This window comes from Myotis daubentonii, chromosome 2 (assembly GCF_963259705.1).
Source record: "Myotis daubentonii chromosome 2, mMyoDau2.1, whole genome shotgun sequence".
Lineage (NCBI taxonomy): Eukaryota > Metazoa > Chordata > Mammalia > Chiroptera > Vespertilionidae > Myotis > Myotis daubentonii.
The window spans coordinates 49,364,521-49,387,701 of record NC_081841.1 but is presented as its reverse complement, the minus strand read 5'-3'; the positions used below and the strand labels follow the sequence as shown (position 1 = coordinate 49,387,701).

Below are 23,181 nucleotides of genomic sequence, written 5' to 3'. Positions count from 1 at the left end.
TTCATGCATTTTGCTAATATATAGGGAAACTGGGATAGAATACTTGAAAAGGGACTATTCAAGAAAATATACACTCACTATACTTAGACACATGCAAATGAGTCCAATTTTCTCGATCACCCATTACTCAGACTGTCTTAAAAAGAATTCCCAATAAGCCCTAGTTAAGCCCAGATAGAGTATTGTCTGTGCTACATGTGAGCATGAGACAGTCTTCTCCATATGGGATTGGATGTCAGATGAAATTGTAGGGGAGTTGAAAAGATGAAAGAAATAGCTCATCACTTAAGCAGTGTCTCTGAGGCAGCACATTCAAGTACTGTATTAATGAAAATTCTGACAATGGAGTTTATTATGAACCTATTGTGTTTGACTCTTGATTCTGAATTAAGCCTCAAAGGTAAGTTTCCAGAACACTTTCCAGAAGGGAATAATGGCCACACATTTCTCAGTGTGTTTTTAAAATTTCTACCCTTTCACCTTTCTATCCCATAATTGTCTCTCTTTGATTTCTGAATGTTCCTCCCTATACAAAACTATCCACAGCTGATACTCTTGTTTGGCTCTTTGCCTTGATCCCAGAGACCTAAAGATCCTGGCTTGGCCCTGCCCTCATTCTTCCATCTTTTCGCTCCTTGTATTGGATCCTACCTGTTCGGTGGGGTGCTGTTCTACCAAGTTGGAGTGAAGATCCATGGAGCCTGGGTTCCTGACAACAGTAGGATGGGCAGAGTGGAGCTCAGGGGACAGATCATCTGGGTGAAACACCTGGCAGAAGCCAAGGAGGTCTTTTTCCTTGATTGAATGATTAGGGTCCAGGGTAGCAAGCTGGTTAAACAGAGTGCTGGCTCTTCAGGTGGGCCTGGACCCCTGGTGGCTGCTCTTCAGTGCTGGGCAGTAAAATTCTCAAATTTTGGGATGTCCAGGAATCTGGAGGCCTGATGCTTCTGTACCAAATAAGAGGAGGTTGTGAGTGTATGAGGGAGAGAGATCCCACCACTGGGGCTCCCCTCCCTTGCCTCCACTGTCCTTAGGGATCTTGTTATCACTCTCTACCTGGAATGGCATTACTGGCTCTGGGAGCTGCAATTTCCTGATAATCATGTGGCCCAAAGGAAAGAGCTCTTGCTGGGTGTTAGGAGACATAGTGTTATTACTTTTCAGAGCCTGTGTTTTCATTAGGAAAGTCAGGAAAATTTCTAATGCTTGCCTCAGAGGAATATTAAAATTAAGTAAAGGCATAAATCTAATATGGTTTATCCAATCAAAAGTGTTCCTCATATGTAAAGGTTTACAATAATTACATTTAAAATGTATGTAAATATGACATTATCTGTCAGTTATTCTTTTCATGGTTTCAACACTGATCAATTTAAAGTATAAAGCTTTATCTTTTTAAGAGGAATGGATTTTATTTCAGTAGGGCCAACTCTCTAACATAGGATCAAATTTGGTTCCAACAGGGATCTAGGGAGTTCACCTTCTCCATTTCCTGGTTCAGGCAGGACCATTCTTGAAACACATCAAAGTGATTTTTTAAAAACTGTTTCCAAAGTCTTCTGCAGAACGTGGTGTTTCTGTCTTTCTGGACTACCCAGACCTCTGTTTCTCAATAGTCACTAATTGGAAAGTCATTTCTAATGTCTAAATTAAAATATTTAGTGTTGTAACCTGATTTTTTAAAAGTATTTTTTCTATGGTAAATAAAGGGACATCTCCCAATGTTGGGGCACTGGACTCTCATTTTATTGATTTTCTCCTTCTAAGTCCTTTTACTTCTAAGTCCCTGATGTTTAATTCTATTTTCATGGCTTTTCTTTTCTTATCCTCATTCTTTATTCCATTATTCTCTGAACTGAATGAAGAGGATCTCCCAGTATTTATTATGGTGAAGTCCAGGATTGATTCTGCGATTCCAGGGATTTTTGTTGGGGATGAGGATGGAAGAGGAAGCTCTGACTCTATATTTCATTAGTTAAGAGTGATGGGAGGCCAACTCCTTCCCCTTTAGAAGAGATATATATTGGAAGTATAAGCTTCTGAAGGCTCAAGACCCAGATATATTACTAGCCATTACACCCATTTCTAGGAGGATGCCATTTCCCTTAGGGACTATTGTAGAAGGTCACTTACCCAGTCCTGGATGCAGGTGACATTAAGCAGTTTCTCATCCCTGGGGTAGATACAGAAAGGAGTCATTCTGTTACAAGGGTCTGGAAGTATCTCCCTAAAAGTCCAGAGTCCTGCTCACATCCTTAGTTTGGAGTATAGCCAGTCAGGGTGGGAGAGGCCAGAACTTATGGGGAAGCTAAAGATCTATGAGCAGTTGCAGAATATGGCACCAGACATCTGGTCATTTGCAAAGCATAGTGAATCATGGCCACCAGACCTGTTTAACCAGTGCTGGGCATTACGAGTTTGTCAAATGCCTCTGTACTGGGCCATTGCCACTGGAGCAGGTCCTTGACTTCTTACTTGTCTCCTTTTCTTTTGCATGGAAAATTGATATGAGACTTGAATTCTCATTTTATTCTGAATTTCTCCCTCACCTATCACTTTAGACAGCAGAAAAGCAACAGCAGCAGTTAGGATCCTAAATCTAACTTGGTCATTGGTCCTTGGTCAATAGGTAGATGTTCCCAGGGCCCTACAGTGACCTTTTTGGAAGTCAGCCTTCCTTGAATAAGGGAGAGCATTCTTCAAGCTCAGGTAAGCTTGGCTCTTTTGACTTGTTGATCCTTAGGGATCAGCATCCAAGAAAAGTTTTCTCTGTATCTCGTGAAGGATTCTGCTTGGCCATTTCCTTTATCACTCTTGAGTGGAGTGGAGGTGATTGACCAGGTTTGGAGAAAGATCAGAGTGGGTTCTGTCTGGACTGGCTGTATTTATAGATCCCCAAGAAGGCTTGGAATCTTATGAGCTCTGTTTTGTGGAGGGCTAGAAAAGCATAGAGTAGTTCCAATTCCCAGAGAGACCCTGTAGTAGTTAGAACCTCTTTTTGATTTTCTCCTCCCTCTTATTCCTGCACTCACATACAAAGTCTCCTCAGTCTTTTCATGGGATTTGGAAGTCACTGAATTAAATCTTATTTTATTCTGACCTTAGAGGATATTTCACTGGGCTCAATCATTTATACCCTTGTTACGCAAAGTCTGATCCAGCAGCTTTGGCATTAGGAACCTGTTAGAAAAGTAGGATGTCAGAGCCCCACCTAAACCTACTATATCAGTAGCTTCTTTTTAAACAAGGTACCCAAGTGATTTGCATACATGCAAAAGTTTGAAAAGCCCTGATATAAGTACCTTCTTCGATGTTTGAAGGAAGGTGATACTAATATGGCCTTCATGCTATAATTCTAGGCTCCTGGGTATTTTGCGTATATTCCTGAAACACTAGAATTTGCATTTGGGCATTTGAGAACTATAACTTGGCCATCTTGAATAATCATTCCATTCTGACCTCCCCACTATTCAGTCCCTATGCCAGCTCTGCTCAGTCCTTACAGCAGAGCTGGGAAGCTACTCACCTCTGCATTTGCTCTCTCTCCTCTACTGAAAAGGGCCATGTCTGACTGAAGGTTGAGAGTGTCCCCAGGTCCTCAACAGCCATCCCAAGGGAGGAAGGGATCTTGCTGTGCCTGTCTAGTTACTGGGCTGGACACAAGAGAGACTGGCAATGATCATGGAAGATCAAGGAAAGCCAATGCCAATCTTGGCTGAAGGGAAAAGGAAAAGTGGACCTGGACTCTAGCTCTCAGTTAAATGGAAGGTCTAATGATGAGATTTTGGGATGAACTCCTTATTTCTTCCCACCACTCCCGGCTAATCCAAACCTTGGAATACTGCTTTTTTACCTCGGGTCCGAGCATCTTCCTGTAGCTGAAAAATAATGAGAATTCAGAGAGAGTCAGTCAGAGACTCAGCGGCCAGTTTCCTCTGGCTATAGACTTGTTCAGACATAGGGATGTCTGTGTGGGGGTATGGGCTTCCTGGGAAGGGAATTAAATTCTAAGTTTCCAGAAAGCAGAATTTGTGTTGTTTTCTCTCTCTCACACCAAACCACTTGACCTAATGCCCTGCATACAGCACATGCTCAGTAAATGTTTGTTGAATGATGGATAAAGAAATGGGATGAGCCCTGGCCTCTTTAGGGGCAAGAGACACTCTGCCCTTTCACCCTCCCCATTGAGTCTCTAGTGGTTCTCTGAGGTGAAGCTTTAAGTATCGGTGAAGGACCTTTTAAAAAAATTCTTCTTACTCATCCCAAAGTACATTGCTGCTTATGAGACACTTTGGGCCGCCTAGCTCTCAGGAGCCGGCTGGATGGTCTTTCTATAAAACAATGCTCTGGAGCTGGGTCTTAATGTTTACATCATCAGAAAGAAAGTACATTTTAATTTGGCCTCTCCCTGCTATCTTTTGCTTTCCTTTCTTCTCTTAGTATTTAAGTACAAAAATTGCTCTTATAAGTCTGGGTTAGGGTGTCTATTTTGTCCACACCAGCCTGGAGGACCTATGAGGGCAGGGGTTGTGACTGATGGACTCTATGAAGCAGCACCAGAAGAGCGCTTCAGCACTGAGGATGTCAGATGGGACTTTTCATTGCTACAGAAGCCCTGAGGATAGAAATCAAATACACTCAAGTCCTACTAGTTCAAGTCCTTCCTGGAGGAGACTCATGATTCAGGGGACTAAAGTGCTGGGTAGATTGGAGGTGCCCTAACCCCAAGGTGAAACTTGGGTGAAATATGAAGCTTCTGATTGCTACCCACTGCACTCTTGCCATATGGAGGAAAGACTGCTATAATTTTTCATAGAGTTAGTCCCAGACACAGTAACAGGATACAATGGCATGGCTTCTTGAACTATAGAAAGGGATGCAGTTGTAAGGCCAAGAGTGGTTGAGATAGTGAAATAGTGGAGTTTATTTTCAGTGGCTTCTCAATCTCTTTAACTATCATTCTCCCCAACTAGGAAGAGAGGACCACAGGAAGCTTATATTATATTTATATTTAAATGGAGCTATGTTTTTACTCACAGGAACACAAGTTAAGAAATCTGTGCAGATGTTTCCCATTTCCCATTTTACAATATTAGTATTTGCTCTAAGTTTTGTGTAAAATACAAGCACATTGTATAGATAGTGCCTGTTGCTCTCCACTGTAACAAACAGAAAAAGAAAAAGCCAAGGCTTGGTAGGACCAAGATATAGCAATACTGTGAGCAAGCTAATATAATAACTCAGTGCTTGGGCAGGCCAGTAATCTAGAGCATGTTTGATTATATTTTTAAATATTTGATTAGGATGTGTATAGAAGACTGAAATCTGTATGGAGGAACAGCAGAGGAGGAGGGTTGTTTCTGTTTAGCAAAGAAATTTAGCTCTGGCTTTTAATTTGCATTTCCCTGCAGGTAATAGACATATGCTCTTAATAAGGCAATTTACCATGCCACTTGGGGACTCCTCCCAACTCAGTCACTTCTCAGCATTTCCTATAACCACATAGGGTATTTTTGCTGAGAGGGTTTCTGGTAGAAACAGTTTTCTCTCTATGTGATCATATTTCCACAAGGGAATGGTTAGGCATCTTCTTGCCCCAGCTTCCTGGACTAGATGAAGACACGAAAATCTTGATCAGAATCAACATCACAGTAGGTTATGGAAAAAAATGGGAGCAAAGGAAAGTGATGTGGCCAGGGAATTTAGAGAATTGAAATTTAATATTACCTCCTTTTGTATATCCCTAAAAGCCATCCTCACCTGACAGAAGACAAAAAATAATGGAAAAATTAATATTATAGACTTTATTACAAAGGGATTTTATATATAGAACTAGAGCAGTGATGGCGAACCTATGACACGCGTGTCAGAGGTGACACGCGAACTCATCTTTTTGGTTGATTTTTCTTTGTTAAATGGCATTTATATATATAAAATAAATATAAAAAATATAAGTCTTTGTTTTACTATGGTTGCAAATATCAAAAAATTTCTATATATGACATGGCACCAGAGTTAAGTTAGGGTTTTTCAAAATGCTGACACGCTGAGCTCAAAAGGTTCGCCATCACTGAACTAGAGGCCCGGTGCACGAAATTTGTGCAGGGGGGTGGGTGTGTGTGTCCCTCAGCCCAGCCTGCACCCTCTCCAATCTGGGACGTCCCTCTCACAATTCAGGACTGCTGGCTCCCAACCACTTGCCTGCCTGCCTGACTTCCCCTAACCGCTTCTGCCTGCCAGCCTTATCACCCCCTAACCACTCCCCTGCCAGCCTGATCAACACCTAACTGCTCCCCTGCTGTCCCAATTGCCCTCAAGTGCCCTCCCCTGCCAGCCTGGTCACCCCTAACTGTCCTCCCCTGCAGGCCTGGTCCCCCCCAATGGCCCTCCCCTGCAGGCCTGGTTCCCCCCAACTGCCCTCCCCTGCAGGCCTGGTCACCCTCAACTGCCCTCCTCTGCTGGCCTGGTCACCCCTAACTGCCCTCCCCTGCAGGTCTGGTTCCCTCCAACTGCCCTCCTTTGCAGGCCTGGCCCCTCCCAGCCCTCCCCTGCAGGCCATCTTGTGGTGGCCATCTTTGACCACATGGGGGTGACTATCTTGTGTGTTGGAGTGATGGTCAATTTGCATATCACTTTTTTATCAGATAGGATTTTCCAGTCATTAGACTATAGAGTGTGAATGCCAAGAGACTATGGCTTCCTAGCAATAAATCCCATTGACTTTCACTCTACATATATTTCTGGGCCACCATTTCTTCATATGAGAAATGGGTGAAATACAGAAAGTTGTTTAAAGAGGGCTGAGTTGTAAAAGGAATATAAATGAAACCCACTATTATATTTCATTTCTGTTTAATTGGTTCTTGTTCTGAAGCTAAACATAGCTATTAAACACATATTTGTATTTAAAGTATAACATACAAGAAGACACCAAATGTTGGTAAGGATATAGAGTAGCTAGACCTCTAATACACTGTTGGAAGGAGTGCAGAATTGTATGATCACTTTGGAAAAAGCTCTGGCAGTTTCTTGTAAAACTAAGTATGTAACTATGCTCTCACCCAGCCATAGATGAATATAATGACATTTGGAAACCTCAGTTGCCTCATTGAGGAAAAGATGAGGACTTTAAGAAAGATAGCTGTATCTTCTTTGGTGGAAATAGAGTTGTTTTTGTTGATATTCTGGAGTTTTAATGTGTATAAGGGTGCATATGGAAGAATAGTCAGTGGGGCAGACAGTATCAGTTATCAATTTATTGCCTCTCGGCCACCCTTTGTTCACTCTGTTATATCATATTCACCCTTTATTATGTCATAAGTATCCAATTATGTGCTGGTTCCCAAAAGAATGGTTTTCTGACCCTTACATAAGCAATTCACTCTTTAGCTAATATAATACTTGTAAGAACATTAAATAGTTATTCTATATAGCATTTTAATTAAGAAAGACTATTTTCTGCTGTAAAAATTATAGGAAGAGTCATTGAAAATCACAGAAAATTAAAAAGTTCATTACTCATTTCATATAATATTGTTCAATGAGGGCTTGCAGGAGAGGCTGTGGAGACTTTCCCTCATCTTTAATAAAAAAAAATTGTAGTCATTGACTTAATAAACAGTCTTTCCTTGCTTGTCTCCATATGGGAAATTGATATTATGGGTTCAGAAGTGATCAGTTGTACTGTAATTCTTATTTATGCTTTCTCAAGAGTTTAAATGTACATGCAATTAGAATGTTAAGATTGAGAAGTTGAAGTAGCTAATGTTTTGGGGAAGACCTCAGAAACTAAATAAATGTCTGTGTTATGAAAATTTGCAACATTTTGCTCTGGTTATTTTATGGGCATAACTAGCTTCTGCATTGATACACCATTAAAATAAGAAGTGAAATCTGGCATTTTCATGTTTGAGAGTTGGCTCCTTTGTCATTTTCAGGTAGCTGGGAAACCAAGGACATTTTGTCAAAATGAAAAATATATCAGTTTTTGTAGAATTTAAAAGAAGCTAGTTTCAAATTCATTAAATTTAAGTGTATTTTAAAACAATTTCAGATAGCATGGCTTAATCATCTAGATTCTGAGGTTTACTTCCCATGGCAGTGCTTCAGTTAGATGTCTGAAGGTAACAAATTCCCATTGGTGACCTAATGAATCTATTTTTCATTTTCAACTCATAGTTTTTCAGGTCTCAGAATACCTTCTTGATAGGATTCAACAATTTTATTCATTATCAAACATCTAATTTAACTGTCTTCTACAAAGGAAGACTTTTTTTGGGAACTAGATTTCTTTAAACGAATTTAAATGATTTAATCTAATTTCCTTGAAATGAAATTAAAATTTTATCTTCTTCTTAACAACAGGAAGGACAATTCTTCACATCCAAAGTACAGATTCTTATTATTCTTTTACTTCTCAACACTTAGGACTCTCCAACAAATAGCAGTTCTGAGTCTCTCAAATCTAATAAATTAAATAAAAGGAAAGCTCGAGCCATACTTTCTACTATTAGCCATTATTCTCACTTAAACTATTGTCAATAAATTTGGGAAGATGTAGGATATATTGAAGCATTTAAAAAATGTTGTTGGCAACCTGTGATGCCACAGAGCAAATATGGCATTTATGTCCATTCAGAATCTTCATTAAAATACTCTGAAGAAATTCAGACAGATAGAAATGCCTTGGTAACAAAACAATTTCCCATTATAAATAATGCAAAGCAGAATGGTGTTCCAACCATTGAATTATGCTGGAATTATATCTGAATAACTAAATCCAAATTTTATGTTTTTTAATGTCTCGATAGAGACCTTCCAGCTATAGCCAGTGAAATAAAATAATTCTCCTCTGTGCTAATGACAGGATCCTAATCATGTCCCAGACAAGACCTTCAGAAGCAATGGGACCATTTGGCATGTTACCCTCAGAAACAAGAGTTCACTAGCAATTATACAAAAATTGATAATTTTTATGAACTTAATTTGGTATTCAAATGGTTGAAATTAAATACTTCTACTCTTTAGGTTGATTCATTTCTTTTTTGAGACATTTATTTTGAAGCGAACTCATTCTGGAGGGACCAAATCTTTCAGAAAATTATGTCTTAGGATGCAGGAATCAAGAGCCACAGTCAAGTATTTTTCAGACAAATTTAATGGCTCCAGAGGTAAAATAACTTTCTTCCCAATCAGAAATGGAATTAAGGTCTTTACTTTTCATAACGAAATTGTAACTTTGCCTTCTTCTCATCTGAGAGTTAAAGTAGATGCTTTCTCAGTACTTGCCCTAAGGTACTTGGTTAGTGGGTCGGATTTAACTTTTTTATTATACAGTTTTTATTAAAAGGCTGGCAGAGAAGACATGTTTGAGAGGGCAATATCTAATGGACTGGTGGATGTCAAGAAGGGGTGCTAAGATGCGGACACTGGGAATCTCTGAGGATTTGAGACTGGATGAGTAATAGAACAAAATGGGACAAAGTATGGTAATTCTTCACCATCAGTCAGTGAATTTAATTACTCAAGGGGATAGAAAGAAATTTTCTCCTTTCTTAAGCCCTTTCTTCCTCCTCCCACCTCTCACCATGCTTTCAAGCTGGTGACAGCTGTACTCACCTGGTCCCACAGGGCTTCAGTGAGCATTACCTGTATTTCCTATTAAAATAAGAGACAAATCTTGGGAACATTACCCTAATTCTCCCAGAATTTGAACTGACACATGTGAAACCAATAGAATACAAGGCATTTTTGGAATTGAGATAGACACCCCATTTGTCAGGTAGCCCAAGACTCCTTCAAACCCAATTGGGTCAATTTCAGCCCATATCTCCTGTCATCTCAATCTATCTGGTGGATAACAGGTATAAAAAGATCCATATATTTACCTACCTTATCAATATCCACATAACCTGCTTCCCCATGGATTCATCTAGTGTAGTAGGGGCATTGAAGATATTACTAGTCTTCGTAGCCAGTGGCCCACCAGCTAGTTAAAAGCACTTCAAATTACAGTGCCCAGGTCCTTCAATACATAGTCCTTATTAGGCAGCTTTCCTGCCTCCTGGCCACAGCTTATTCTCCTCCATTTCCCCTAGGAACCAGCCCCAAAGGAACCAGTGTATTTGGAAGTCTTACCAACCTTTGGCTTCATTGTTTCTTCAGTGGATTTTCTGGAAAGAAAGGATGATATAATTCTGATGAGGCACTGGGTGGGTGACATCAGCAAGATAGCAGAAAAGGAGGTTCCAACCTTCATATTGCCCATGGAAACATCAATTTTGACAACTATTTGTGGATGGGAATACCCCTGTAGGAAATCAGGAGCCCAGTGAGGAAATCCAATCGCCTCATTTAAACAAAAAAGTCCATGAATAGATGCATTGGAGAGGGTAAGAAAAGACAGTTTCACTTTACCCATGTCACCCCTCCTCAGAGGCAGCATAGCTCAGTGTCAAGCGAGAGCCTCTCAGCCTGTGGTTCTCCCATGAGGGAAAGTAAGAGTGAAAAGAACGCCCTGCTTCCCAGCCTATTAAGACATTGCCCAAGAGACCCACTTTTACCTCACCCTACTCAGATCACAGAGGTGATCAGCACAGCTGAGTAATTGTAATGGGGAGCTGGCAGCAGAGAATGGGGATAGGCACTCATAGCAACCACTACATGGATCTCAGAAACCAGCTGCAGATTCTGTTAACTGGTTTGCAGACTCCACCAAGAAGCCCACCATTGAACTCCATGGAGTATACAAAAAATAAAGAGAAAGGAATCTAAACACAGCACTATAGACAGTCAACATTATAAGAGAAGAGATCAAGAGAATAAAAAAGGGACAGAGAAAAACAATCAGAAAACAATAAAATGGTAATAACTATATACTTAATAATTACTTTAAATGTAAATGGGTTAAATGCTCCAATCAAAAAATACATGGATAAAGAGACGTGGTACATATATACAATGGAATATTACTTGGATAAGAAAAAAGAATGAAATATTACCATTTTTGACAATATGGATGGACCTTAAGGGTATTATGCTAAGTAAAATAAATCAGGCAAAGACAAATACCATATGATTTCACTTATATGTGGAATCTAAAAAACAAAATAAACAAAACAGAAACAAATTCATAGCTACAGAGAACAAACTGATAATTTAAATTCTAAATATATATACACCCAATATTGGAACACAGGATGAGGCAAAAGTAGGTTTATAGTTTGAGTGTCTGAAACAGTTTATTCTTGCATTATTTATTAATTATTGTATTATTTTTCTATACAAACAACTGTAAATCTACTTTTGCTCCACCCTGTATTAGCAGAACTGAAGAAAGAAATAGACTTTATTTTTTTTATTTTTTTATTTTATTATTATTATTTTTTTAATATATTTTATTGATTCTTCCACAGAGAGAAAGGGAGAGAGACAGAGAGCTAGAAACATCGATGAGAGAAACATCGATCAGCTGCCTCCCGCACATCTCCCACCGGGGATGTGCCCGCAACCCAGGTACATGCCCCTGACCGGAATCGAACCTGGGACCCTTCAGTCCGCAGGCCGACGCTCCATCCACTGAGCCAAACCGGTTTCGGCAGAAATAGACTTTAATATCCCACTTTCAACAATGGATAGAACATGCAGGCAGATTATCTATAAGGAAATAGTAGATTTGAATAATAACAGGCAAAATGGATCTAACAGACATATACAAAACATTTTTTTTTACAATACATTTTATATAACAGCAACAAAATACACATTCTTCTCAAGCACACATAGAATGTTATTCATGAGGAATCATATGTTGAGCCACAAAGCAAGTCTTACCAAACTTAAGAAGATTGATAGCGTATCTTTTCTTACCACATGGTATTAAGCTAGAAATTAATAAAGGAGAAATTTCGCAAATTGAAAAATACAGGCAATTAAATGGCACACTCCTGAAAAATTAGTATGTCAACAACAACACAAATCAAAGGACTAAAATAAAAATATTTTAAAAAAGGGGGAGTTGGGAAGCTGAGTTAAAAAGGTGAAGGGAGGAGAACCAAGATGGCGGCATAGGTTAACGCCGGAGTTTGCTGCTTTGAACAACTACTTCAAAAGTGAAACCAAAAAACGGAAGGGACATCACCCAGAACCACAGGAACGCTGGCTGAGTGGAAGTCCTACAACTAGGAGGAAAGAGAAATGCATACGGACACTCAGAGGAGGCGCAGTGCTGAAGTCAAATTCTGAGGTGTGGAGTGCGCGGAGCGGGCTGGCGGCGGAGGGCGCGGTTGTTGTTTTCAATCGGGAGGGAGTCGCAGACTCTGAGCACCAGATCCGGGCGAGTCTTTAGGGACCCAGACTCAAACGGGAGAAGCGGGACTGTCTGGCTTCGGTCAGAGCGAGTGCAGCTTTCTCTCCGAGCTTTGCAGCGGGTGCTGGGACTCAGAGAGGCAGAGCTCCTTGGGACAGGACTGAGAGCCGCCATAACTGCTCTCTCCGGCCCACCCTGTTAATCCTGTGCGACCCGCCCCACCCAAGCCCTGCACAGAGGCATTTGCCGGATAGCCTCAGGCAAAGGCTAGATTAGCACCTCCCTAGAGGACAGAAGTTCTCTCACTGCTGACACAGCTGATTCTCATAGCCACTTGGCCTGGAGGTCAAACCCTCCCTGGAATTAGCTACAACAATCAAGATTTATCTATAAGACTGCGAACAAAGACCACTAGGGGGTGCACCAAGGAAGCATAACAAAATGCGGAGACAAAGAAACAGGACAAAATTGTCAATGGAAGAAATAGAGTTCAGAACCACACTTTTAAGGTCTCTCAAGAACTGTTTAGAAGCTGCCGATAAACTTAATGAGCTCTACACGAAAACTAATAAGACCCTCGATCTTATATTGGGGAACCAACTAGAAATTAAGCACACACAGACTGAAATAACGAATATTATACAGACGCCCGACAGCAGACCAGAGGAGCGCAAGAATCAAGTCAATGATTTGAAATGCGAGGAAGCAAAAAACATCCAACCGGAAAAGCAAAATGAAAAAAGAATCCAAAAATGCGAGGATAGTGTAAGGAGCCTCTGGGACAGCTTCAAGCGTACCAACATCAGAATTATAGGGGTGCCAGAAGATGAGAGAGAGCAAGATATTGAAAACCTATTTGAAGAAATAATGACAGAAAACTTCCCCCACCTGGTGAAAGAAATGGACTTACAGGTCCAAGAAGCGCGGAGAACCCCAAACAAAAGGAATCCAAAGAGGACCACACCAAGACACATCATAATTAAAATGCCAAGAGCAAAAGATAAAGAGAGAATCTTAAAAACAGCAAGAGAAAGAAACTCAGTTACCTACAAGGGAATACCCATACGACTGTCAGCTGATTTCTCAACAGAAACTTTGCAGGCCAGAAGGGAGTGGCAAGAAATATTCAAAGTGATGAATACCAAGAACCTACAACCAAGATTACTTTATCCAGCAAAGCTATCATTCAGAATTGAAGGTCAGATAAAGAGCTTCACAGATAAGGAAAACCTAAAGGAGTTCATCACCACCAAACCAGGATTATATGAAATGCTGAAAGGTATCCTTTAAGAAGAGGAAGAGGAAGAAAAAGGTAAAGATACACATTATGAACAACAAATATGCATCTATCAACAAGTGAATCTACGAATCAAGTGAATAAATAATCTGATGAACAGAAAAAAAAAAAAAAAAAAAAAAAAAAAAAAAAAAAAAAGGTGAAGGGATTAAGAAGTGCAAATTGGGCCCTGACCGGTTTGGCTCAATGGATAGCAGCCGTGGGCAAACTATGGCCCGCGGGACGGATCCGGCCCGTTTGAAATGAATAAAACTAAAAAAAAAGAGACCGTACCCTTTTATGTAATGATGTTTACTTTGAATTTATATTAGTTCACACACACACTCCATCCATGCTTTTGTTCCGGCCCTCCGGTCCAGTTTAAGAACCCATTGTGGCCCTCGAGTCAAAAAGTTTGTCTACCCGTGGGATAGAGCGTCGGCCTGCCAACTGAAGGGTCCCAGGTTCGATTCCGGTCAGGGGCATGTACCTTGGTTGCGGGCACATCCCCAGTAGGGAGTGTGCAGGAGGCAGCTGATCGATGTTTCTCTCTCATCGATGTTTCTAACTCTTTATCCCTCTCCCTTCCTCTCTGTAAAAAAAATCAATAAAATATATATTAAAAAAAAAGAAGTGCAAATTGGCAGTTACAAAATAGTCACAGGAATATAAAGTACAGCTTAAGGAATATAGTCAATAATATTGTAATAACTATATACAGTGTCAGGTGGGCAAAGATTTATTGGGGGTCACTTCTTGGGTTATCTACATGCCTAAACACTATGCTGTACACCTGAAACGAATATAATATTGATGTCAAGTATAATTGAAAAATAAAAAAACGTTTAAAAAGAAAATAATTTAACTTATAGTAGAATGAAAAGGAATGAAATATTTAAGAATAAATTTAACCAAAGGAGGTGAAAGATCTGTACACTGAAAACTAAGACATTGAGGAAAGAAATTGAAGTGACAAATAAATGGAAGGAAAGATATTCCATGCTCATGGATTGGAAGAATTAAGATTGTTAAAATGTCCACACTACCCAAAGCAAATGGCAGATTCAATGCACTCCCTATTAAAATTACAATAGAACAAAAAATCCTCAAGTTTGTATGAAGCCATAAAAGACCTCAAATAGCCAAAGCAATCCTGAGAAAGAACAAAGCTGGAAGCATCACACATTCTGATTCAAAGCTGTAGTAATCAAAACATTATGGTACTGGCACATAGACCAATGTAGCAGAATAGAGAGACCAGATATAATAGTAAATGCACACACACACAGCTAGCTAATCTTGGACTAAGGTGCCAAGAATATACAATGGGGGAAAGATGGTCTCTTCAATAAGTTGTATTGAGGAAACAGGATATCCACATGCAAAATAATGAAATTGGAACCTTATTTTACAACATGCACAAAAGTCAAACCAACCTGGATTAAAGACTTAAATATAAGACCTGAAACTGTAAAGCTTTTAGAAGAAAAATATAGGGAAAAGTTTCTTGATATTATTCTTGACAATTATTTTTTAGATATGACACCAAAATCAGAAGCAAAAATAAGTGGGACTATATCAAACTAAAAGTTTGTGCACAACAATGGAAAAATTCAACAACATGAAAAGGCAGCCTATGCAACTGGAGAAAATATTTGCAAACTATATATCTGATAAGGGGTGAATAGCCCAAATATATGAAGAACTCAGACCCAACAGCAGAAAAACAAATGACCCAATTGAAAAAATGGACAAAGGACCCGAATAGACATTGTTTCAAAGAAGATATACAAATATACAAATGTCCAAGAAGTGTATGAAACGTGCTCAGCTTCACTAATCATCAGGAAAATGTAAATCAAAGCCACAAAATCACCTTACACCTGTTAGAATGGTTATTATAAAAAAGAATAAACAAGTGTTGGTGAAGATGTGGAGAAAAGGGAACCCTTGAGTACTGTTGATGGGAATGTAAATTGGTGCAGCCACTGTGAGAAGCAGTATGGAGGTCCCTCAAATGATTAAAAATGGAACTACCATATGATCCAGCAATTACATTTCTAGGTATTTATCCAAAGAAAATGAAAACTTGAAAAAGTATATGTACCCCTGTGTTCATTGCAGCATTATCGAGAATAGCCAAGATATGGAAACAACCTAAATGTCCATTGGTGGATGGATGGATAAAGAAAATGTGATATATTTACAAATGAAATATTATTCAACCATAAAAAATAAGGAAATCTTGCCACTTGCAACCACATGAATGGCATTATGCTAAGTGAAATAAGTCAGACAGAGAAAGTCAAATACTCTGCTCTCCCTTTCTTGTGGAATCTAAAAAAATAAACAAATCAAACTCAGATACAGACAACAGCTTGGTGGTTGCCAGAGATGGGGGTTGAGGGGATGGGGAAAATGGATGAAGGGGTCAAAAGGTACAAACTTCCAGTTATAAAATAAATAAGTCATGGCATGTAATGTACAGCATTGTGATGATTGTTAGTAATGGTGTATTGCATATTTGAAAGTTGCTGAGAGAGTAGATTTTGTAAGTTTTCATCATAAAAAAAAATCATTTTGTAACCATGGTGATATGTGTTAACTAGACTTATTGTGGTGATAATTTTGCAGTATATAAAAATATAGGATCATTACATTATATACCAAAACTAATATAATGTTATATATCAGTTACCTCAATTTTAAAAAAGCTATCAAGTATTGGCAAGGATGTGCAGAAAAGGAACGCCTGGTACATTGTTAGTAGGATTGTAAACTGGTACAACCACTATAGATAACAGTGGTGTTTTCTCAAAAATTTTAAAAATAGAACTACCATATGATCGAGCAATACCATTTCTGGGTATATATCTAAAGTAATTAAGATTATTGTTCTTTAACAGATACCTATACTCTTACATTGATTGCATTATTCACAAAGGCCAAGATATGAAACAAACGAATGTTTACAATGGATGAGTGATTAAAGAAAGTGTGGCATCTACACACAAGGAATATTATTCAGCCTTGGAAAACAAGGAAAAAATGATCATTTATGACAATATGGGTGGACCTGGAAAACATTATGCTAAGTGAAATAAGCCAGACACAGAAAGGTAAGTACTGTATGATCTATATTTGTGGAATCTGAAATTGTCAAGCTCACAGAAACATAGGGTAGATGGTGGTTATCAGGGACTCGAGTGAGAGAGAAATGAGGAAATACTGGTCAAGAGGCACAAAGTTTCATTTATGCAAGATGAATAATTTCCAGAGATCTAATGTATAGCATGTTGACTATAGGTAACAATACTGTACTGTATGAAATTTGCTAAGAGGGTAGATCACCAAAAAATTATGTGAGTGGATGGAAATGTTAATTTTCATTATTATGTTATTTCATAGTATATACATATATCAAACCCTCAAACTGTACTTCTTAAGTATATAAAATAAAGAATCAAAATAAAATAAACTTGATGTACTGGAAATATAAGTCAAGGGCTTCTCTTCTCCTAAACTCTATCCTCACAACTCCTAGTGAGACTTCTTGATGTTTCTATACTAAAAATGCAACATGGTAGGCAGGGTCTCATCTTCCCCCTCATGTCTCCTCTGGAACTAGCAACCTTATCTTCCCAGTATCCTGTGACAGCACATTGAGAACTCGAAAGCATAGAGCAGTGGCAATAAGAGTGATGGTCACTATCATTAAACTTGACCATTCTCCTGCCTGGTTGTGTTCGCTCCAGTCCCTTCACCCTCCTTAACGTGAACAGCTCAGATCCACCTTGAGAAAGTACATTCAGTGACCAAACTGCTTCATTTTTTGTTCCCCCACAATGTGTTATTTTCTTCACAACTCTGACGGAGTGGAGATGGGGATTTAAGGTTGAGGAAGAAGTTGAAAGATTTTGCTTATTCTTGGCAGCACAACCCAAGCTATTGTTTCTAAAGACCAATATAATCAGTGTCAAAATTACCTGGGAGAGGAAGTAGTTGTATATAAGATTAGAGGGGTAACTGGAAGGAAAAGAGGGGTGAAAATGGATAACCAGTCTCATCTACCATGCTAGTGGATCCTGAGCAGACTCAGTGTGGGTCTTCTGGCCCGGTGTAGACCTGTGTAGAGGTAACAGGCCAAAGAAAGTCAGGGGATTGGTAACAAACAGGAGGGAGGAGGGGTTGGTCATTTCCTCCTAGAATTGTTTCAGGAGCCCTAGTGTGGAACCCTAAGAAAGGATTGGGGGAAAAAGGCAGAAAAGTGATGGAGGGGAGAGCATGGTTCAGAACTCAAGGATCTTCTATCTCTGGCCTGGAACTCCTGCCACAGAAAGGAGCAATGTATCTTTCGAAACAAGGGTAAGGAGGCCAGTTTGACCACAGGGAAGGGGAACACAGAAAAGAGCAAATACTGAGTCCAAAAGAACATTGAGCCTAACAGATCTCTGACAAGTTTAATAACGGTGACCATTACTCACTGCACTATGCTTTCTCAACGTGTGTCACAAGATACGGGGGGACTCTTGTGAAGAAGGGACTCTTTTTTTTCCTTTTCTTTTCTTTTTTTTTATTGATTTCAGAGAGGAAGAGAGAGGGAGAGGGAGATAGAAACATCAATGATGAGAGAGAATCATTGATTGACTGCCTTCTGCATCCCCCCAAATGGGGATGGAGCCTGCAACCTGGGCTTGTGCCCTGACCAAACATTGAACCGCGACCTCCTAGGTTCCTTATGTTCATAGGTCGACGCTCAACCACTGAGCAACACTGGCCAGGCAAGAGGGGACTACTGATGAACATAGATTCAGGGTAGCAAAGAACAAGGTGAATATCTTGGAGCCATCATATCAGATGGCTCATGCACAGAATTCTGCCAAGTAGAATGCTGTTTTTTTCTGTGGAACCTGGGGACAAGCCATACCTGTTATCCTGAAAACCCCCTTACTTTTAAGATTGTTTTCCTGAGGATTTCATCTGCCTATTTTAGGGAATGAGGAGGGAAGAGAAAATAAAACAGAACCGGGTTCACCTAGAATTTTCTCCTGCAGGCTGTATTTTAATCCAATCTTTGTAAACATATAGTGAATAATTGACACACTGGATAAAGGGCATTGGAAAGAGGATTAGGAAGTATGTGCCTCTGTGTATGTATGTCTGGTGTGATATGAAGAGAATGACATACATACATACATAGAGTGGGGCAAAAGCAGGTTTACAGTTCTGAGTATGTGAAACAGTTTATTCTTGTATTATTGTTTATTAATTATTGTATAATTTTCCATAGAACAACTGTTTGTATGGAAAATATGTCACATTATGAAGAGACAGTGGGGAGGAGAAGAGGAGGAGGAGGGGAGAAGGCTAGGGGGGAGAGGAGAGGAGAAGAAAAATGAGATGTATTCACAGTAGAATTGTAGTGATTTATTACTAGAAATTGGGCCAAAGAAGATTGAGCCTCCATGAACCAGGCACTGAGGTGGGTGCTTTGAACCACATATCCTCACACAGCCCTGTGAGGGTGTGGGTGGACTATTGTACTGTGTAGGCTCTGATATGCTAAGTAATGATAGTGTAAAGTCTGAGATTCCAACTCAGGTCAGGTCTGTTTGACTCCACTCTCTGATATGACTTCTCTAAAGGAGCCTAGTTATTGTGCTCTCCTTGTTTTATAGCTGAGTTATTGGAATCCTAATTCTATAGCAGTGGGAAGAATTTGGAGTTTGGAGAGAGAAAAGTTTGGATTCCAGCATCACCAAATTCCAGTTCTGGGCCTTTTGGTAAGTCTCTTTGCCAATTATGAATGTTTCCTCACCTGAATAATAGGAGGAATGATCTTTATCTTTCAGGGTTTGGGGAATTATATGAAAGCCTTTATAACTGTAAAGTTAATTTCAAATATTATTGGTATTACTATTTTACAGTGTTGTGCCCACTTCTGCTGCCAGAACATCTGTTCTTTAGTAGAGAAGACAGGCCTCTGATGTGGTTATGTGCTTTCCCATGTAGAACTCTCAGAAACTCCAGTCTCTACTCACTCTTCTTCTGAGTCCTGCAGCTGTCTGGAGAGCGTTCATACTCTTAGAACAGGTTTCCATTTCTCTACAAGTTTCAGGCTTCTTGATTCCTCACTGGCTTTCAGATTTGAGGCCCAGTTAATCATTCTAAGTACTTTAATAAGATAGATGACCAGAAACCTAGAAGACATTTTTAACTCTTTCTTCCTGAATTCCTAGAAACTCTGCATACTTCAAAAGCTCAAGCCAAGTCCCAATTCCTTTTGGAAACGTTCCTGTCCTATAAGCTCACAGTAAGCCCATTTTTTCTGTTTTATGGGTAACACTGTCTGGGTCTACTATTCAGTTTCAAGCAACAGATTCTGGTCCCCCTCTCCAACTGGTCCAAGGGAAGCATGGTTTGGGATGGCTGACCTTGATTTATACTGTAGAGGACATAAGGACATCTTAGAAAGTTGACTCTGAGATAAACAAATGTTCCTGGGTTGTATTCTCAACTAACTCTTAGAGGAATTTCAGATTGATGCCCACCCTCTAAATTAGGATGGTAAATATTCTCTATTGTTCCTTCCATTGAGGAGGTGGAGAGGAGAGGACACATGAAAGATCCCACCTTCCCCATCCAGGAAATAGGTGCATCCGGAAGAGGGTGGGAGACAGGTAACTCTAGTTTTTCTCCCATAAAGCATATCTAAATCTAAGGACATTTGAAGGTCATAATAGCTCATTTACCTAATCTGCTGCCTGAATGTCCTTCCAGCTTTTTGTTCTCGATCATGGAAGGTATGCTGTGCCATTTGTTCTTGAGCAGAAACCAGAGACTCTGGAGCTGAAGATGGAGGTTCCTCCAGGCCCTGGGGAGGCATAAATGAATAGGGAGAGGGCAGGTGAATAGTGAAAAGAGAAGCACTTACCCATTGGAGAATTACCAGGACTGACACTGATGTCTCAGTAGTTCAGGAAGCATCTGTGTTTTGAATGTGTGTGTGTGTGTGTGTGTGTGTTTACATATATGTAAAGAAAAGTAGGGTGAGAGAAAGGAAATGTTTGCCCCAGGTGACGTCGTAGTCCTCTTTCTCAGTAATTCCAGTGAGAAGGTGGGTGAAAAATAAAAGAGAGAATCTTAAGTAAAAAATAATAGCTGGCTGATATTGGGGCTAGGGGGTTGGCCAGAGGCTCCTTGAGGTGGTGGAGGGCTGTCGGGCAAGGAATGGAAGCGGTGTATAATAAAGTCACAATGGCAAATGCCCCATCCTGTCTCACCTCACAAAATCTTCATGGTCGATTAAGTGTAGTACTACAGGCTGGTGGACTGTTAGCTCCAGCTTTCAAGTGCTTTGTGGGGAGGAGGGAAGCCTCATAGTTGACTGTCAAAAACCCATGAGGTTGAGAGGCCAAAGCAGTGACATATGAGAACTTGCCTCCCAGTTTCCTCCTCCCATCCTTCCCCACCTTCAAACCCCAGTCACAAACTAGGAAATTATGCCTAGAAAAGTAACCAGTTAGGTGCCCCAAATCCCACTGCACCCCACCCCTTTCCCCCTAGAACTTGCCTACCCCATCTCATTTGCTCCCCTATCAACTTTGCCCTTTTAAATTCTTCTGTGACCTCAACTGTGACCTCATAGATTTGAACAACTGGTTCTCCCTCCCACCCTCTCAGGCCAGGCTCCATTCAATCCAAATGATAATGATAAAATAATGAGATAATGTTATGAAATATTAATTTCTGGAAATGTTTGCTGCTTCACTGACCTCCACCCATTGTGTTAGACACCCACTGCTTCTGAGACACAGTAGGAATGAGCCCAGAAAAAAATCAATTTTTTACTTTGAATTTCAAAACAGTGTACCAAAAAATTGGCTTTATGTCTCAAAAATTACTGCAAATTTAGCAAATTGAAACAATAAAAAATACCTATTTGTTATCTCAAGGTTGTGTAGGTCAGTTAGAGTCTCAGCTGAAAGAAATTGGGGTGTCAGCAGGGCTGCATTCCTTTCTGGAGGTTCTGGGGATGAATCCACTTCCAAGCTCAGATTGACAGCAGAATTCAGTTTCTTGAAATTGTAGGACTGAGACATCTTCTAAAATGGCAGCGGATTAAGTGGAGGCTACACTGATACTCTCCCAGGACCAAACTGGAATTAAACCAACATACAGAAAAGCCATCCTGAATTATCAAGGAAGACTAGCTGGAGAGAACCCTGATAACCAAGGACAGAAAGTGGAGACCACATAGAGACAGCAGGTGAAGTTCCAGAGGGAAATTTCAGCTGTGGGGGGTTCCCACTAAGAACTCTGGGATCTAAACCCCAAGCTGGGCTCCCCAGCTCAGAGCATCAGAACTAAGAAAGATGCCCACATAACATCTGGTTGTCTGCCAGGGAGATGGCTGAAAATTCAGACACTGTCTTAGAGGGCCAACACTCAAAATTTTGTATGAAGTCACTCACATTGGGCTCTGGCAGAGGGAGGGGAGAGTGGACTAGAGCTGTGTGAGGAGAAAGTAGGTTTGGTGCCTCTGGGGTTAAACCTCAGAAAGCAGCCACCCTGGATTCCTGTGCTGAGTCATTTCCTCATACTGCAGAAGACTTCTTTCTCCAGTAGACCTTTACCATCCAGGCAGCTTTTGCCTGTGGGGGAAGCAATTTCCCCACCCATTTGGAAAACCTCTCACCCCACCCTATGGAGTCTAAACCTTGCTGTAGTGGATAGCTTGAGGCTAATCAAGACTGATTAATAATCAGACAGGAGGCAGAGGCAGGTCTCTCAAGGTTTTGAGTCTTTGCCTGATCTAATTTGGGGTCAGGGACTAGGAAAAGCAGACCTTGTTGCACATCTTGGTCCTTTCCAAAGGCACCCAGAGCAGCAGACAGACAGAGCCACAAGCTGTAGATTGCTGATAGCTACAAATGGTACTCAAGGCCAGTCAAAAACAGCATCTGAAATTGTCCTGCACCAGAGACTGGAAGTTGTTGCAGATCTACCTAATACACAGACAGAAACCCAAACAGGCAGTCAAAATGGGGAGACAAAAAATAAGTCCCAAATGAAAGAACAAAGAATTCTCCAGAAGAAGAGTTAAATGAAATGGAGATAAGAATATGATAAATATAGAGTTCAGAATAATGATTACAAGGATGCTCAACAGCCTGAGAAAAGATATAGAAACTATGAAAAATGACCAGTACAAAATAAAGAATGACATAGTACTAATAAAGAACACATTGGAATGAATATACAGCAGATTAGGAGAAGCTGAGGATAGGATCAGTGAATTATAAGATGGTAGAAAAAATCACTCACTAAAGAACCAGAAAGAAAAAACAATTAAAAAACAGGAGGACAGCTTAAGGAAGCTGTGGGACAACATGAAACCCAACTATATTCGCATCATAGGAGTACCAGAGGGTGAATAAAGTGAGTAATAGATAACCTGTTTGAAGAAATAGTGGCAGAACACTTCCCTAACCTGGTGAAGGAAAATGTCACACAAGTTCAGAGAGCACAGAGAGTCGCAAGCAAAATGAACCCAAACAAGCCCATGCAAAGACGCATCATCAGGAAGAATCAGAAA

The 23,181-nt window shown here is 40.1% G+C and overlaps 1 protein-coding gene across 1 annotated transcript; it reads right to left on the bottom strand.

Annotated features, from left to right (window-relative positions):
* Nucleotides 1-832: 832 nt before the first annotated feature.
* Nucleotides 833-20,400, bottom strand: C2H12orf54 (chromosome 2 C12orf54 homolog). The gene is made up of 7 exons (XM_059681138.1): nt 20,336-20,400; nt 10,142-10,172; nt 9,619-9,657; nt 5,728-5,760; nt 3,854-3,878; nt 2,134-2,173; nt 833-947 (listed from the first exon to the last, which is right to left on the bottom strand). The coding sequence occupies exons 1-7, from the start codon at nt 20,398-20,400 to the stop codon at nt 833-835; spliced, it is 348 nt and encodes a 115-aa protein (XP_059537121.1).
* Nucleotides 20,401-23,181: the final 2,781 nt, after the last annotated feature.